Below are 19578 nucleotides of genomic sequence, written 5' to 3' on the forward strand. Positions count from 1 at the left end.
CATAGGGTTAGCAGAACATTAACTGTTATCAACGGCTGTTAGATTTCTCTAATGTTGGAGCTCATGGTTTTAATAAGATTATATAATTTAACCAAATTTGACGATTTTAATAAGATTGTATAAAATCAACCAAATTTGACTAAAAGCAATTTTCATGAACGGCTGTACAAGTTTTACAAATGATACTGATCTACCATCAAATGAGGCTGCCATTGTAAAAATAAAAAAGCTTTAATTGACTTAGCAAAAACTGCTCAGTATAATTTGACCAAATTTAGCAAAGAGCTTCTAGGCAAGAAGGACATCCAGGTTTGTATAATAATACTGGTCCAAAGAGCTTCTAGGCAAGAAGGACATCCAGGTTTGTATAATAATACTTGTCCAAAGAGCTTCTAGGCAAGAAGGACATCCAGGTTTGTATAATAATACTGGTCCAAAGAGCTTCTAGGCAAGAAGGACTTTCAGGTTTGTATAATAATACTGGTCCATAGAGCTTCTAGGCAAGATGGACTTTCAGGTTTGTATAATAATACTGGTCCAAAGAGCTTCTAGGCAAGAAGGACTTTCAGGTTTGTATAATAATACTGGTCCAAAGAGCTTCTAGGCAAAAAGGACTTTCAGGTTTGTATAATAATACTGGTCCAAAGAGCTTCTAGGCAAGAAGGACTTTCAGGTTTGTATAATAATACTGGTCCAAAGAGCTTCTAGGCAAGAAGGACTTTCAGGTTTGTATAATAATACTGGTCCAAAGAGCTTCTAGGCAAGAAAGACTTTCAGGTTTGTATAATAATACTTGTCCACCCTCAAATTTGGCTGTCACTCCAGCAATAGATGTTTTTTAATGACTGCTTCTAAAAAAACGTGGAGCAGAATTGACAAAATTTGACAGAAAACACGGTGGCATAAAATGGTCCTGCAGTTGGTACAAATGATACCATTCTGCCATCAAATATGGCTTCTATTACAAAAATTTAAATTCTTTAAAAAATTCTTCGTAAAAACAGCTAACAGAATTTGAACAAATTAACTTAAATAACCTTGCGTGAAGGTCTTTCAGATTTAAACTTGTGTTACTTATCCATCGTCAAAGATTGCCACTACTACTAAAAACGAGAAAATCTCGTTACATCATATTCTCAAAGTCTGCGCAAAATAATTAAAAAAATTCAAAACGCATTTTACTTTGAAACTCCAGGTGTGTAACATGTTTGTGTATTTTATGCACATATTTCATGTACATAGAAATAAAGAAATTTTTTAATGTGCTCAAATTATGCAAAACGATGTGATTTTAAGCATTTAGTCCAAACTTGTCAGCAAATCCGCTTCTGTTACGAGCACAGTCCATGTTGTATGGTGTTAATATATTCAGTTAATATAGAGTATCATTTCATGCAAATTCTGGATGTTCCAAGCTTGTTTAAATTGATGGCACTTGAATACTGAAAAACTTGCTTCAGCAGCCATTTAATCCAATGCACCTGAAATGGTCTAGGTTACTAAGCCATCTGATGCATTCAGAAGGGCATGGCCTTATCACATAGATCATTTTTTTGTTTTATGGTGTTTACAAGTTAACCCTTAGAAATGTTTTAGTTCCATATGTGGGGGTAAACTCCTCAGTTTTTTAGATTTTTATTTAGAACTCTGCAATTTTAAGGTGTTCCAAATTTTCTGCAAATGATGCTGATCCAGTGTCAAATATACCCATGTAGCAAATGTTAGAAAAACATTTCAGAATTGTTATCTCAAAGAACTGATTAACAGAATTTGACAAATATTGACAGAAAGCATCCTGGCATAAAAGCCTTTCAATGCTGGATAAATGATACTGCCTTGCCATCAAATATGGATAACGATAAAATAGAGAAACCTTTAAACAATTCATGATATGTGCAATTAACAGCATTAGGCCTGGATAGGTACACCAATACATAAAGGTGCACTGTATTTCTGGTATATCACAGTTTTGTTTTCAGTGGTATTTTCCACTGTGCTTTTTCACTGTAAAGTGCTTTGGTAATTTCTGTCATTATTGAATGTATGGAAATTCCGGAGTAATCTTGCTGTGAATGTAATGATATTAAGAGCATGTCTTTATTTTTCATGAGAAAATTATTGTAAAAAATATATTATTACAAAGCACTTGTATTTTTCACATGAATATTACAGATATAATTATTTTTATTAATTACATGTTTGAACATGTCACATATGCCAGCATGGTGGCCGAGTGGGATGTTGTAAAAGATTTGGGCAAAACGAAATTTTCGACAAATTTGTCATGTTTTAATTCTCTGCTAGCCTATGTTAACATGTCAAGTACATGTATTCCGTTTAAGAATGAGAATCCTATGACTTTTAGGAGAGCATGTGTCTTCTATTGGAATTTTACACAATTTCTCAAGTCAGCTAAATATTTTTTCATTTGTTGAGTGTGTTTAATGTTTACCGACCCTCTCTGATAAATATCTAGCCGAGATGTTGCCATCCTGCTCAAAGTTTCCCAGCCTGTTTTATATCAATAGTATTGCTAGTGAATTAAATGCTTCCTATTTTTATCAAGAAATAGTGTAAGCTTAATCTTCACACTTCAGTTACAGTTTTACATACATGTGACAGGATTTCAGACCAGTAGTTTTACAAATTTTGATCACTCGATTGATTTCTAAACCAATAGACTTTTTATCGGCAGAAATTTTATGTTCTTCAATTGGACTGAAATGAAAACATAATTGATACTGAAATCAAAACTGGTCAAACTTAACATGTAGTTGCATCTTAGCAAGATACCTGCTTTCAAGTGAGAGGTATGTCACTGTGACCTACTTCTGAATTTCTTACTGAAAATGAGTCTCATTTATATATTTATTGCTGTGGACATACATCAATCCATATTTCCAACGCTATACATCTTATCTACATAAAGCTTTTAAATATTGACACATAAAATGCAGGTCCATGATAAATATTAATTTTGTCAGGGGGATTGAGAACTTGTTGGTAAAGTACAGCTTCCCTTTCCTGAATCAAGGTGAAGTCATCAAGTAACAATATACTGAAGGTTAGAATTTCTATAATTGTGTTTTCCGATGAATATCATACATTTTGAATGCCACTTATGCTGATTTTATCAATGTTGGAAATTTGAAATATTTTATGTTAGAAAATTGCTTAAAAATGCATGCAGACTCAATTTGTCTGATTAATACACCATTAATGGGAAGCTGAAGGTAATGTTTCAAGAGTTATGTTTCATGAGTAATGTTTCATGATGGCAAAATCCTAGTTTATGTTCAGTCTATCTTGTGGTGTAGGGTTGCTTGACACTGGCGTTTATTGATATTAAAATTGGAATTGTGGGATTAAATTGTAATGGTCAGATAGCAGTCATAACAGTAACCTTTATTAATAGGGTAATATTTGCAAACAGCTGGTGTTACAGTGCTGCGGGACAAAAGAATACTAAGTTTAGGATAAACCTTTTCAGTGCTTTGTTCTTCCACCCAGCTACTGTCACTAATTCACTTTTAAAACACCTAATGGAAAATAATTGACAATGAGAAGCCAGACCGCAGCATTTTATATTTGATTTGATATTGAGTTTTAACTAATAAATTTTCAACTTTTCAGGCAAATCTGTACTTGCTGGTAAGTCAGGTCCAACTGCAAACAACATAGATCCTGATCTGCCATTGCATCATGCAATGAATGGCAGATCAGGGTCTATGTTTGTTCAACTGGTTACTCCTGTCAATCTGCGTAGACTCAGATCTGCCAGCATATTATGGGATGGATCAGAGATTGTGCAATTTGCAGTTAGACTTGTCTTAAAAGCAAGTATATATATAGTGCTTTTCTCAAACTATTGAATTGGTGTTGGTGGTGGGCATAATGTTACAGTATGTGTTTACCTTGACATTCAACACTGTTATAATGTTCTTCTGTCTACCTGGTACATGATTTCGTGAAACAGTACTCTTGTTGGATTTTGTACTTGTGCTTTATGTATGTTAGAAAAATATTGCTCCATTTTTATTTAGAAAAAAAAATCAGATCATATGAACAAACTTAAAACATCAATGTCATGCATAGCTTTGGATAGCACTTTCATAATGCACTTGTCTTGTACCTTTGGACCTTGGTTTGGTCCTTTTAATGCACATGTCTTGCACCACTAGAATATGGGTTGGTCTTTTTAACTAACTAGCCTCATACCTCTTGATTATGGGTTTGTCCCTGTTAGTGCAATGTCATTATAGTTTATGTATTTGCCCAGCTCTCCTCAAACCTCTGGACTATGGGCTGGTCCTTGTAATGCACTTACCATGCACCTCAGGACCATGGTTTGATCTTTTTAATGCATTTGCCTTGCAAATCTGAACCATGGGTTGGTCTTTGTAAAGTACTTGCCTTGCAAATCTGGCCAATGGGTTGGTCTTTGTAATGCACTTACCATGCACCTCTGGACCATGGGTTGGTCTTTTAAATGCACCAGCCTGGTACCTCTGGACCATGGGTTGGTCTTTTTAATGCACTTGCCTCGTACCTCTGTACTATGGGTTGGTCCTTGTAATGTTCTTGCCTTGCCCATCTGGATCATGGGTTGGTCTTTTTAATGCAGTAGCCTTGTACCTGTGGATTATGGGTTGGTCCTTGTAAGTGCAATATCATGCCCAACTCTCCCAACACCCAACCTCCTCTGCAAGGTTGATGAATGTGATTGATTGTATGAAAGCTACATACGTAGCATTTTCTCAGCAGTGATGATTGGTGGCAGCAAGGTCAACAGTATTTCTTCTGCAAACATGCAAAGGGACCAGTACGATAAATTTTCTCAAAAGTTAGGGTGGATGTATACAGAGAAATCCATGGTAAATATTTACCAAAATCATATAAAAATTGGGGGTTGGTCTTCAAGCATGAACTTATCATTTAATAAATACAGATGAGGTCACGTGTTAAACTTATTGAAAATCATATATATTTTGCATCAGTTATTGTATATAACTGAAATACAGTATTACTAACTCTCTTGACCCAGTAACCCCTTGAAGCTGAAATATTGTTGGTGCCAATAAGTTTAAATATGTAAAAAATGAAAGCTTGCACAAAAGCTTTAAGTGAAGAGAGAATCTTACCCTATCTTTTGAAACAACTGGCCAAAAATATCTTTAATGCAAGGATATACACATTTTTTTTTTTTACAATCCTATAAAATGTAGATGTTTTTACTAAGTTTACATTTTTCAGAGTAGAAAATTGTCAGCCTTATTGCTAGCAGCTAATAAAGCCAGCAGAACATGACGGTTTTGTTTGTTTTTAATTTTGTTTTTGGGTCTTCCATTGTGCCAGCATCATAAGAGTTAACACCCTTTTGGTCAAAGTTCTGGACAAGTTTTTGTTCTTGAGACATTCCAGTTTACTTGAATAGGTATTTGTTGTAATGGACTTGTTACAAAGGTTTTGATTGGTTAATTCATAAAGTTGGGCAAAGACTAGAACATTTAACTCACAGATGAGAGTATGAAACCATATTAGAACAGGTCCAAACTTTTGAAGGATCCTTTTTCTTTGTTCCTTTTTTATTTTGTTTGCATTTACAATTTTTTGTTACCAAGTTACTACTTATCCAATTCTCTATACTCCAAGGTTTTGTAGATATTGTGATTCTCTGTATAATGTGGTTTGGTACAAAACGCAGTCTGCGGTTGACCGCTCTGGTGGCCTAATGGTTAGAGTGTCCGCCTTGGATGCAGGAGGTTGCAGGTTCGAACCCCAGCCAAGTGATACCAAAAACATAAAAAAATGGTACTTACAGCTGCCTTGTTTGGTGCTCAGCATTAAGAGGTTAGTGTTAAGACTGGTCGGCCTGATGTCAGGATAATGTGTCTGGGTGGGGCATGATGCTACTTGTCTGCAGCAATATGTCCCAGTGCTAAACATCACCATAAACTGTGACAATGGAGACATCATAGCAATATGACTGAATTTTTTGTTAAAGCTAGACACACACACACACACACAGAGTCTGCGGTAAAGGACCCTAACAACCATGTTATAACATGGGAAAACTGTTTATAATACATTTTATAGAAAGAATTTTATCAATTTTTTAAGAATACTGATGTAGTTTATAATTAAATTGGATTTATTGGATATTATGAAACATTGCAGAGTACTTTTCTATGATTTATATAATTTTTTACCTTGGTTTTATACAAATTTGGATCTGTGAAACTTTGAAGTTTGCCCTTTTATTATCATCAGAAAGGGGAGCTAATTATGGTGTAAAGAGAAGAGAAGTTGAACTCTTCAGAAAATATAGTGCATCATATACAGTTTGAACCTGTCTTGTAAGAACACCCTTTGTGCCAAATATTAAAGGTCTCTCAATACAGGTGGTCTCCCATGACAGGTCAAAACACAATATAATGAATAAATCCACGCATCGAGAATGTGGTTTCTTAAGGCAGGGGGTCTTTCAAGGAAGGTTTTACAGTATTTCCAAAGTAGTTTGTTACGAGAAAAAAATATGCATGTCCAAAGTTAATCTTAGAGGGAAAGGGTTGCCCGGAGCACTGTGAATTCAGATGCCAGAATGGAAGGTTCATGACAAGGTAGGCTGATAATGATGACACTTGTTCAGGTCACAGATTTATTAATTTCTGCAATAAATATTTTTTTTTTCCAGCATTATATTCTTTGATTGGGTCATTAATGAGTAGGACTAAAGGATTGTTTGCCGTTTCCTTGTTAACAAAAACACCCACATGTCCTGAACAGTGGATGTGGTTATTTTAGGAGACAAGGATTTTGTAAAAAAAACGTGTTTTAAAGATATTTCAACTGATTCAGAGCATTTAACACCAGAAAATTTAATATTAATTAAATTAATCAATCGATTAATTAAATTAATCAGTCCACACTGTGAGAGCCTATATTAATAATTTCAATAAAAAAGAAACAGGTAAGGGTGTTAGTGACCCCTGTAAAATAATTTCTAAGTGAACCCCTTTTTGCTCCTGGTAAGGGTCATTGGGCCCTGCTTTTTCCATTTCTGAAATGAACACTGAATCTATTTGAACTACATAACAAAAGATTATCTTTTTCATTTGCCCACACAGGTATGCAGTGCATAATTCAGAAGTTGGGTTCACCCTCAAAAAGGTATGTGGTGAAAATTTGCACATTTTGAGCTTTGACTTAACAAGCAGAAAAGAAATGTTGATTTCAATGTTTGAAAATATTTTAATGGAAAATTTGGATTCTTGTTTTATTCTTGATATTTTAATCTCATAGTTGTTTAATGACCAACAATAGTATTCTATACAATACCTAGAATTGGAATAATTTGAAATTTTGCCCTCCCCCTCCCCCCAATATAGACTGCCCATGAATTACATGTGGCTATCTATTTCTCTGATACCTAATATGTTTGCTGAAAATGTGCTGAAGAGAATTTTATATCTAGACCTTGTATATGATGGAATAAAGCTGTACCGATGTCACTTTTTGCCGATTATGCCAATACCGTGTATAGCCGATTATTATAATTGCCGATACTGATTATGAGACCGATTATTTCAAGAAACTGCTTGTTCTACAGTTAGTGAAAGCACTAGCATTTGATTGACAAGTAAACCGTGCCCTATTTTTGTTAAAACTAACAATGCCTAAAATGGGTGTGGATTTATGTTAACAGTTCAAATGTGGTCTCAAGATACCATACATGTGATCCGAATTAGTTGTTTGGGGGCACATATGCCCTGATATGTTTCTTCATTCCTTTTAATTTAATGATGGTAATCAATGCTTATACATATGGTACAGTAATGCCCGGTCAAGTTGACTCGTGTAAGTTTCATTGGTGGGAATGGAGATCATAATTTGCTTGTTGAGAAAAAATCTACAGCATTCAGTGATCGTTCTTGGGATTTAGGAAGCAATTCACTAACAAGCAAAGCATGTAAAGCGTGGCAAAAATAAATTTCTAAACTTCTGGTTGACGGAGATGTACTTTGTGAAGCTAGCCATAAAGGGGGGTGGGGCATTTAATTCCTGAATGCATGATATTGACGGTCGCATTATACGTCACTTATCTTACATTGCAAAGTACGATCATAGGGTTTAGTATTAAAATGTCATTATCTAAATAAAGTTTCTTACAAAACTATTTTGGAGAATAATATACATAATATAGATTTGCTTAATACCTGATGTTTCTATTAAAAAAAAAGAGACTGAAGGAAAGTAGACATTTTACATTTGATAATGCATTTATTTCAGGTGACAACAGTTAGACCTATGCACTAATGGTGATGCGCAATGCAAAGACCATGGAAGTAGTGCAAAACAGTCATGTAATGATTTATTTTGTAATATTATGGCTGTATTGCTTGTCGTCAATAAAGTAATAACTATCCCATCTTTTTCAATTTTCATTGCTTATTACATTAATAGTCGTGGAAAAATATTCACTACTTATTCTGGCGACATTTTTTTGAAAATTGGCAACAAAATATTGAGATTAGCTATATTTTGGGCAACAACTTTTTAAAAGCCAGGACCATCCCTGAAATGTGTATGCTGGAAGTTCAACAGCCACACGTGGCCTCAGTGGCTGGTTGGCTGCTGTGATTGGGATGAGTGCATGCGTGGTATTGATAATCGGTTGTGAGCAGACATTCAGCGGTAGTTTACAGCAAGCATGTTGAAAAGTATTTACTTTTTAAGAATATACTATGTTTCAATTAACCCCCAAATCAAATGTTTATTCCTTAATTTCCACTATTTAATTCTGATTTAAAATTCAAGCCATGTCAAGATGAATGTTATGATTAAATTTATATTTTGGAAATTTGTTTACATTGGCACCGATTATTTCTGCCGATACTGATTATACGGATTGTTCCAATAATCAGCCCGATTATGAGTATGGCCGATTAATCGGTACAGCTTTAGGATGGAATGTAAAGGAGAATTGGTGTGCATCTCTTCTTTTGTCTGTTAATTATTCATTCTGCAACTAGTCTTTCATTTAATGATAAGCATGCTGTTCACTCCCTGTATTATTTTTTTATCTCGTGCCCATTATAAGGCAGAGTGTATTATGTTATGATGTCCAGCTGTTCCCAAGTTCTTTTCTGTATAATAACTCTTGTTCTACACCATCTGCCACTACCAGACTCATAGTCTTAACCAATTTCTGTTAATTTAGTACCAGACCTTGTAAATAGTCTTAACCAATTTCAGTTAATTTAGTACCAGACTTTGTACATAGCCTGAACCAAATTTAATAATGTACCAGACCTCATAAGTAGCCTGAACCAATTTCTGTTAATTTAGTACCAGACTTTGTACATAGCCTGAACCAATTTTAATAACGTACCAGACCTCATAAGTAGCCTGAACCAATTTCTGTTAATTTAGTACCAGACCTTGTAAATAGCCTTAACCAATTTCAGTTAATTTAGTACCAAACTTTGTACATAGCCTGAACCAATTTTAATTTAATACTGGACCTCATAAATAGCCTTAACCAATTTGTTAATTTAGTACCAGACCTTGGAAATAGCCTTAACCAATTTCAGTTAATTTAGTACCAAACTTTTTACATAGCCTTAACTCATTTCATTTAACTTAGTACCAGACTATGTAAGTTGCCTTAACCAATTTCAGTTAACTTAGTACCATACTTTTTAAATAGCCTTAACCCATTTTAGCTAAGTTATTGCCAGACTTTGTAAATAGCCGAAACCAATTTGAGTGAACTTCACATGAGACATTGGAAATGGCTTAAACCAGTTTTAGTTAACATAGTACCATCCGTTTACTTAAGAAAGAACTATGTCAGTTTGGAAGTCGTTAGAATCAAGTTGGAAGTCATTATTACAAAATCTAGATTTTACCATTTGCTTTTCATTTCTGGAATATCTCTGTAATGAAATTAAAGGAAACCTGGTATATATGTTTCTGCTTGCATTAATAAGAATCCTAAACAGCTTTGTTTGTGAGAAATTTAGGCCAGGAATGAATACCAAATGGGTGAAAATTAACATGAGACTACATGATGTTGTAATTTACATGCGAAAGTTCAATCAAGTCTTTTCGGTACATTGCAGACTTTGGTACGTTAAAATATTGGATATTAGCTCAATCATTGCATACAAACATAGCAGCTAAGCATTAACCAGACTTTGTATAAGTTTGAATTTCAGCATTTTGCTTTTTGACTGATGATCTTTTGTCCTAAACGGTATTTTACCTTAGCATAGCTTTACCAAGAACAATATATTTTAGTTGCTTCAGAATTTGATTTTCAGCGTTTTACAAGATGTTTTAGGGGAGTTAATAACCCTTGTTGGCTATTCCTCTGAAACTTTGGAATTCATACCAAGGATTGTCAGATTTCATGCAGCTTATATTAATACAATCTCCGGTTTAATAATAATAATAATAATAATAATAATAATAATAATAACAATAATAATGTCTTTATTTAAATAGGGTAACTCATTTACTTAAAATACAACTCATCTCTCTTGAGGCCCTCTGAAAGAAAAGATATCAGACCTCATATTGATAAGACCTGAGACCTCATTGATAAAATGTTGGATCACACTGATAAGATCTCAGACCTCGTTCTTGAAAATCTTGGATCTTCTATTGATTAGACCTCAGACCTCATGCTGACAAGTCCTCAGAGAATGTACAGTTCCAGTGTTCATTGTCATTATTTGTACCCTGATTTAGACTTTAAACATAGTGTTGTAGAGTTGGTTCATTATTGGTTCCTTGAAATAAGGCCATGCAGGCTGAGGAAAGTCCTTTGCAGTGCACACATAACTAGTAGCTGTATTTTTTTCTTCCATCTTGTTCTTGTTGCAAAACCATGAAAATTTATGCTCATTCAAATCAGTATAGTAACAGTCTGCACTGTGATAGTTGATGACCTAATGATCTTGTTTCAGCAAGGCGAAGGACTTGCAGATGTGAGGACTCCCGCAAAGTCCACTGCTGTGGACAACATTAGAACCCTGTTTGGACCTGCTATTGCAAGGTAGGGACGCCCCTTTGTTAATGATCTTAGTACCATGACAAAATTACCATATATACTTGCTTACAAGTCGACTCCAACTACAAACTGTACAGACCCAGATCTGCCATTTCATAATGTACTGGCAGATATGGGTCTGTGCAGTTTGTTATGAGTAATCAGTAGAATAAACAGTCTAGACCCTTATCGGTAAGGTACTTTATGCAATGGCAGATCAGGATCTTTCTTATTTGCAGTTTGACTTGACTTATAAGCGAGTATATATGGTACACTGGTCTATGAATATTACCCTTGGAACTTTATGAACTGAAATTCAGAGCTAGTCTCAGCCTTGGCTTATCCATTAAAATTTAAACAAAAGAAAAATATTACCAGACTATAATAGAAAGATAAATGTTACCAGACTATAATAGAAAGATAAATGTTACCAGACTATAATAGAAAGATAAATGTTACCAGACGATAATAGAAAGATAAATGTTACCAGTCTATAATAGAAAGATAAATGTTACCAGACTATAATAGAAAGATAAATGTTACCAGTCTATAATAGAAAGATAAATGTTACCAGACTATAATAGAAAGATAAATGTTACCAGACTATAATAGAAAGAAAAATGTTACCAGACTATAATAGAAAGATAAATGTTACCAGTCTATAATAGAAAGATAAATGTTACCAGACTATAATAGAAAAATAAATGTTACCAGACTATAATAGAAAGATAAATGTTACCAGACTGTAATAGAAAATTGGCAGATATCCTTCTGGAAAGTGAATGGCAACAACTGAGCTCTCTTGTGGATTGTTCACATTAGGTCTATATATTTTTGATCTTATCTGTTTGAAATATGCAGACACCATTTAGAGACTGATGTCATGTGTATAAAAAATGACATTAGTTTGAAACAGAAAAATTTTGGTCTCACAACATTCTTTCTGAATATCATATAAACACATCCATGAACAGTATGTATCACCAGCCTGCAACATTGTTGTTTGAAGTAACAATTAAAGACTGATGCCTTAATTAGAGAAGGGATAATCATAGTGTGATCAGCCTTTTATTCTGAAAATGGTTAAAGATATTTCTGAGATGAACAAATGAACCACAATTATATCTGAGTGCACCAACCCTCTTAGTCTGAACAGTATTTTTATAGCTTAATAATGTTTCTCTTCATTTTCATTCTGCAATATAAGGGGAGTCCCAGCTGGCCATGATGTTGCATTGTCTACAGTTTCCATGTTGTGGTCAATAGTTATGTGTGTCTTTAGTTTGCATGGATTATACAGAATATTTGTGTAAATGTGTGCATCCTCGCTTGCATGCTAAATTTCATATTCCTTAGAATTTATCGTACATTTCCCTCCTTGATAAATAATAATAATAATAATAATAAGAAGAAAAACTTTATTTAGAGAAGGTAACTCAATTAGTTACAGAACTAATCTACCTTGAGACCTTCTATCTGTTACGTACAATATATACAGTATATACAACATGATGTGAAGAATCTGGCTTGACACTAGATAATTAAGTAATTTTAAAAATCAAAGTATCAGGCCTGGAACATATGCACAGGCATCTGTGAACACATAAACATATAATATAAAATATCATGAAAAATTCGACTGTAAAAATGATGCAAAATTACAGAAAAGCAGGTGGTATTTATTGTACTAGAACTGTTTAATTTTCTAAAGATTTCATCCATTTGAGACAATGATTATGAAAAGAAGAAATACTAGGAGCCTGCCTTATGTAACTGGGAATGTTGTTCCATACCAGTGGACCAGTATATTGAAAACTTTTTTTAAACAAGTCCTTCTTTGGCCTTGTTATAATGTGAGTACCATCAACATCTCTTTGGTGAAAGATATTGCTTAGATAGACAGGAATGGCTTTTCTGGATACTTTATACATCAATTTGGCCTTTCTAAGAAATATTCTTTCATGTATTGTTGAAATCGTTATATTATTCATTGCATCCTGGAAGCTGTCTATACACTAATTTAGAATTAAATGGCAAGCCCTCTTTTGGAGTCTCAAAAGTGTTGTTATGTTTGAATTAGAAGTTTTACCCTAAATTATATTCCAATAGTCCAGATATGGGTGAATATAAATTTTGTAAAAGATGACCCTATACTGAAGAGGAATGTATGTTTTGGTTTTCCTCAGTAGCCAAAGATAAGAGTTAACCTTTTATGAAACATGTTTAATGTGAATAGACAAAGTAAGATTGTTATCTATGAATACTCCAAGAATGTTATCATGAGAGGTCATATTAAGGCTCACATTGTCAAATAGAACCTGGAGTATGTTGCTATGTAGCTTGCTCGTTTTTGTTGCATTGTAACTAATAGGGCTTTCGTTTTTTCTGTATTTATGATCATACTGTTTTCCTTGCACCATCTGAAGTATGTTGAGAGCATCTTGTAAGTTATTTTCAAGTACTGTTTTGGTTTTACCCGTCTAGTATCATTGGCATAGAGGTCAGTGGAAGAAATTAAGTTCCAATCTTAAGAGGTAAGTTGTTGATAAATAGAATGAACAACAGAGGTCCAAAGATAGAGCCCTGTGGTACTCCACAATTAATATTTTTACCTTGAGAAAGTTGACCATTTAAAGATACTTTCTGCAATCTATTGGTTAAGTAAGAACTAAACCAGTTTAGGGAGTTTTCACTGAATTCAGTTTGATAGATTTTTAGTTCTTCAAGCAAAATTTCATGGTCTACAAGATCGAAAGCTTTACGAAAATCAACCATAATAGTGCCTACCATTTCTCTTTGATCTAATGCTTTCAGCCATTTATAATCAAAAATACAAGAGCAGTTTCACAGGAATGATTCTGTCGAAAGTCAGACTTATTATCATGAATAAGATCGTAAGTGTTCAAATAGTTGAGAAAAGAATCATGTACATGTTTTTCTAGTAATTTGGAGAGACAAGGAAGAAGGATAGAGATGGGTCTGTAGTTATTTACATCATCTTTTGTTCCTGCTTTATGCAATAGTGTGGCCTTGGCACTTTTCCATGTTTGTGGAAATTTATTAGACCTAATACTTTTCATTGCAAATTAAAGCTATACTCTCTACCTTTAGTAGCCTTGGTCCAATCATATCAAGTCCTGTAGCTTTACAATCATCCATTTTTTAAATATATTTCAACACAAATTCTGGACTCATTTCAGGAATTTCAAACTTTATATTGTTTGGTAGTTTTTTAGCACAAAAATGTTAAGTTCCAAATGATCAGATGAAGTTCTGGATTCTCCAAGTTTTTCAGCAGTTTGAACAAAAAAGTCATTAAAAATTATTGAGATGTCAGTTGGAATATCGGCATAAATGCCCTCATGATTGAGGGATAAAATTTCAGTTTTATTCTTACATTTCCCTGCACCAAACTCTGCAAACATTTTCCAGCTAGCTTTCTGGTTATTTTGGTTTTCATCCAGCACTTTTTTGTAGTGTGCTTCTTTGGCTTGAAATATCATTTTATTAACTTTATTCCTCCAAACTCTATATTCAGTTTGATTTCCTAATGATTTTAGTTGGTCTCTTTGCTTTATTGCTTCAAAAACTTATGGGGAGATCCAGCCTGGCTGGTGGTCTTTCTTTATCCTGTGTGTTTTTAAATGGGCATGTTTGTTCACTATACTGATGAACAGATCTGTCCAAGTATCTAAAACATCATAAATATCTTCAAAGATCTGGACTGTATTCCATGGAATCTGTTTCAGATCTTCCAGGAATTTAATAGCATCAAAGTTTTGAAAAGATCCGTGAGTATTGGAATTATGGATATTATTTTTTTATTATTTGCCATTGACTTTACGTGTTAGAAAAATTGGAAAGTGGTCAGTTGTACCAATCTTTGGAACAATTACTTCCAAAACATTTTCTTTTGTATTGGTATAAATGTGATCTGAAGGTGTTTTAGAGGTAGATGTTACAACCATTTGCTATTAATTTATTGCAGTAAACTTTATTTCTTTTTGCTCTAAGATCCCCAGAACAAATGTCCTTGGTACGCAGTTCCATTCCCGAGTCCTTGATAACCACCAAAGACAAGAATGTGTCTGTCTTATTTCATGTTCTGTGAATGCAATTTTGGTTACTGTTTCTTTTTACAAGGGACCTGATTATCTGAGCTTAATGTTTTTTTTTATAATTTCCAGATGTGTAAGACTGCAATCTTTAAGAAATGTTTTTCATGTGAATGACAATAAGATCTGTAGTTTAATCGGGTTGTTTTTAATCGGTCTTTGAAAAATGTCAAATCTGTCCTTAGATTGGTCATTTTACATGCAGTGATCTGTGATTTCGTACTATAAACCCTTCATGAAAATCTAACACTTTATGATACAGAAGTGTCTTACATCTGCCTTGGAAAAAGCTATTTGCTATAAAAAAAATGGCATACTGTATTTTTTGTACAGAGTACACTGAAATTTGTAATTTTCTTCTTGAATAAAAAGTAAATTACCCAGAATTCGGCAGAAAGTCTTGCATCATGCTCGTTGTTGTTGTTGTTGTTGTTGTTGTAGGGTTTAACGCCATTTTTCAGCATAGGCTATACATGGTGGCCAGTTTAAATGGTATAGAAAGAACCTGGGAAAACCCCAGGAAGAACCACTGACCCATGGGAAGCTACTGGCAAGATTTCTCACATACCCACATTGGCCAAACCCAAGACTCGAATCCACTCAGACAGAGATGAGATGGCAGTGATAATCCAATTGGGGCCCCTGCATCACGCTCATGGAACCATGTTTACTTTATGTTTATAAAACTTGTGTATGTACAACAGCTGTGCATTCTGTTGAAGGAGTGTACCCAGCTTTTACCTGCAATATATAGGAGGAGTGTGTATGACCCCTCAGAAAACAAATGTAATTGTATATTGTATCAAGAATTGTTTCTGGAATGTCAATGACTCTCTTCTTTATTGTTAAAACTGTTGTTTTTTTATATGATGAACTATTGGACCATTGAGTATTCTTTGTTTGATTCACCTTAAATGGAGGCTGGTGAAGTATTCTTGTTTTACTTTGTGTTCAGATTTTGGATTTACAAGTGCTTGTTTTCAGAGTTCTATCATTACAGCAATGTCCAAGTGATAAAATGTTGGTAAATGTGTACAAAAGAGATAACCCCTGGGATTCACAACCCATCTACCTGTCATGTTCTAGTTGTTTAAGGACAGATGGCTGTCCTTTTTGTTGTCTCATATCAGACAAGATCTGGGACTTTGCCAAACACGGACGAACAAACAGAGAAAGAGAGGTGTCTTTCTCTTCTTCTTCCAAATTATCAGGTATTCATTGAAGGATATATTCAGTCTCTTGCAGGGTTGTGAATTCTCTGTGGATTTATTCATCCCAAGGGTCATTTTTGAGATTGGCAAAAATTCAAGGAAGAATTTGAGATGGCGGTAGCCATAAGTCCGCAAAGATAACAGCAGCATAATCATTCGTCAGTAATTTAGACGGCTTATAACCAGGCTGAAAAAGACCAAAATATTCAGTTGATATTATTAACCAATCGCCATGCATGTTTAGCAACATTCCACTAATCAAAACATTTTGCATTCATCTTTGTGAGGGAAAAAAGCTGGAAAGATGGCGAATGAAGAAATTTTCATGATTTAAAACGCATTGAAAAGAAAAACAAGGAATCTAGAAAACAAGGAATTTCACGGACACAAAGAATAAATTTTCCTTCAGATGATTTGAATGTTATGTAGAACTGAAGATAGGTTTAGACAAACTGGTAACTATGCAACACTTTTATCGAATGTGACTTACGCAATTTGTGTACAAAGCAAATAAATTAGCATAATCGTGGCTCATTTGCTCGTGAAGATCATGTCAGATCAATGAAACATGCATCAGTTTTAAAACAGAAATGCCTACATTATTGACGAGTTGTTGAAATAGTGCAGCGATGAACCCGAACATTTGGAGTACCTCTGACACTACATCAGCAACTGTCTCATTCCCACATATTGTTCCAATGTGTGATAGCATGGCAAATGCTGAGGTATGTTTGTTACTATTTTTTATTCAATGAATTTCTCACAGATGTGCAATGTTTCCTTCAAGATAAGGGGAACCTGGTCCAAAAGTTGTCTGATATATTATTATTTTATTCTTTGTTTATTCAGTAATAATAATTCATGTACTGTAAATAATTCCAAGTCTTGATACAGGTTTAACGTTATATATGTTGTGCAACTGATAACCTTATTTTCAGTCAACCAGTAAGGGTGTAGTATTGTTTGGTGGTACCCAAAATGCTTTTCAGGGTTTTTGTCTAGAATGCTGCTGGATGACTTACTTTATCTCCACTTGTTATTTATGGCATTCAGGTGGCAAGCAAGTTTTCAGTCGTTTGATTTTGAAGGTGGTAATAGGAAAAAGGTTTCAAAAGTGGATAAAAAGCAACAGAAGATGGATCTAACGTTAAAATAACCTCATCTCGGCAATTTGTAAATAAATGGCTTAAAGAATTGTCATGGTTAAGGTCCAGGGACTGAAAAGATGTTTTGTACTATATGCGAATCCGCACTGACACTAGCGACCAAATGTTTGCAAATGGCGACTTTATTTTTAAGTTGGTAACCATTCTGCAGCCAAAGTACATTAGACCTACATGGAGCACTGTTCTTGGGCATTTATTATGGCATCCACAGTAGCCCGCTTGAAAATTTGATATCGTTACTCCTCCTGAATGGCTGTTCATATCAACATGAGGTTTTCATGAGACTTTTTATGATGTCTGGTTATTTCCAGAATGAAAATGGGGCTGATATTATATCCAATATGGCTACCATAGTGGCCATCTTGGAAATCTTGTTATTGGTACTTCTAAATGGATGGTCATATTGTGAAAAGATTCTTAGTTGGTCAGAAATGAAAATGGTGCCAATCTGATATATAATATGACAGTCACAGTGGTCATCTATTTTTTTGTGTGTTTTTTAAAAAACTTTTTTGTTAAATGGGGGTGGGGAGGTGGGGGAGTGCGAGGGTTTTCAACGAAAAACAGAGACGGTTGGCAAATCGGAAACACAGATTTAATTTTTGGTCTTATTGCTAATTCTTTTGATTGAAAAATAATATTGACATGGGGTTTCACTAGAAGACTTCTTATGATGTGTAGTTGTTGACAAGAAATGACAGTGGTGTGGATCTATTGTGCAATTTGGCCACAACAGTGACCATATAGAAAATGTTGTTATTGAATGGATAGTTGTATGAACGTGTTTGTACTAACTTCTTATGATGCCTAGTTGGTCCTAATGGTGTCATTCAGAAGTTCATTATGACTTCCACAGTGGCCATCTTGAAAGTCTTGTTAATCACTAATTCTCCTAAATGAATTGTCACATGAGTATGGAGTTTACACTGAAAGATGTTTAGCTGGTCATAAATGAAAATGGTGCCAGTCCAACTTCTAATATGACTGCCAATATGGCCATCTTGAAAATCATGTTATAATTGCATGTAATTCTCCTTTAACCCTTTACCTCATGCAAGCGTCTTTGGATGCCTCTACTCCATTTGCATGGAAGCGCATTTTGATGTTTCTACTCCATTCACATGGAAGCGCATTTTGACGCCTGCTGTAAACATCAGCCATTTTGAGCCGGTTTTCGTAGCACCACCTTTGGGGAAAACCCCCGTTAGATGCAACCTTCATTTCTGCGAATGACAATTACATCAGATCACGTGGTCACTGTTTATGCACTGGTCGATATCTGCTATTTAAAGTAACTGGGTCATAATCTCCACTCTCCAAAATGGCGGTCTTGGATTTCATTCAGTACTTATGAAGTTTTCACGATTAGAATCACAACTATGAAAGCTTCAATAACTTAGGTAAAGGCTCTGATATTGATGTAGGCAGCAATTAGTTTTTATAAGTTATCAAATTCAGATGACTTAGTGATGTAGACGCAGACGAAAAGCTTGTAAATTTCGAGTATGAGAAATGGCAGCTACGGTTGGTCATGCAGCCTCACTGACATGACGGTGACCAAGTTCTTTCAAGATTTTAAACCACATAAAAAATTCTTCCGTGAAAAATAATTACACAGCTATAACAATCCGACTTTACTCTTAAATTTTTCCACATATAATAGATGTGTACCAAAAATGTAAAATGGTTAAAATTGCTGTTAAATGTAACATACACTACATTGCTTAACAGTTCACAGGCAGGCCAATGCATATGGAGTCGAATAGGTAACAGGTGTTCTATTTATAGAGTGCTGCACTTTGTAACTATGCTCTATGAGGTAAAGGAATATGGCTGGTCATACCGAGAAGTTCATGAAAGGACTTCTTATGATGTCTAATTGTTACTAAATAGAAATGGTAGTGATCTGATATCAAATATGGTCACCATGGCGTCAGTCTTGAAACTCTTGTTATCCTTCAAAATGGACATTTATCTCAACATGAGGGATTGTACCATTGTATACTGCCTTGTTGGCATTACGTGAAAGT

At 34.5% G+C, this 19578-nt stretch overlaps 1 protein-coding gene across 3 annotated transcripts in view; it reads left to right on the plus strand.

Annotated features, from left to right (window-relative positions):
- The window catches only part of LOC149779592 (DNA mismatch repair protein Mlh1-like), a 302826-nt gene that overhangs the window by 57830 nt on the left and 225418 nt on the right, over positions 1-19578 (plus strand). For all 3 annotated transcript variants that reach the window (XM_089940364.1, XM_089940363.1, XM_089940362.1), the window contains exons 7-8: positions 7128-7170; positions 10974-11062. In XM_089940364.1, the coding sequence (XP_089796490.1) occupies positions 7128-7170; positions 10974-11062 (132 nt within the window). The remainder of the gene's footprint in view (positions 1-7127; positions 7171-10973; positions 11063-19578) is intronic.

This window comes from Sinohyriopsis cumingii, chromosome 17, assembly GCF_028554795.1.
Source record: "Sinohyriopsis cumingii isolate HCF-2022 chromosome 17, ASM2855479v2, whole genome shotgun sequence".
NCBI lineage: Eukaryota > Metazoa > Mollusca > Bivalvia > Unionida > Unionidae > Sinohyriopsis > Sinohyriopsis cumingii.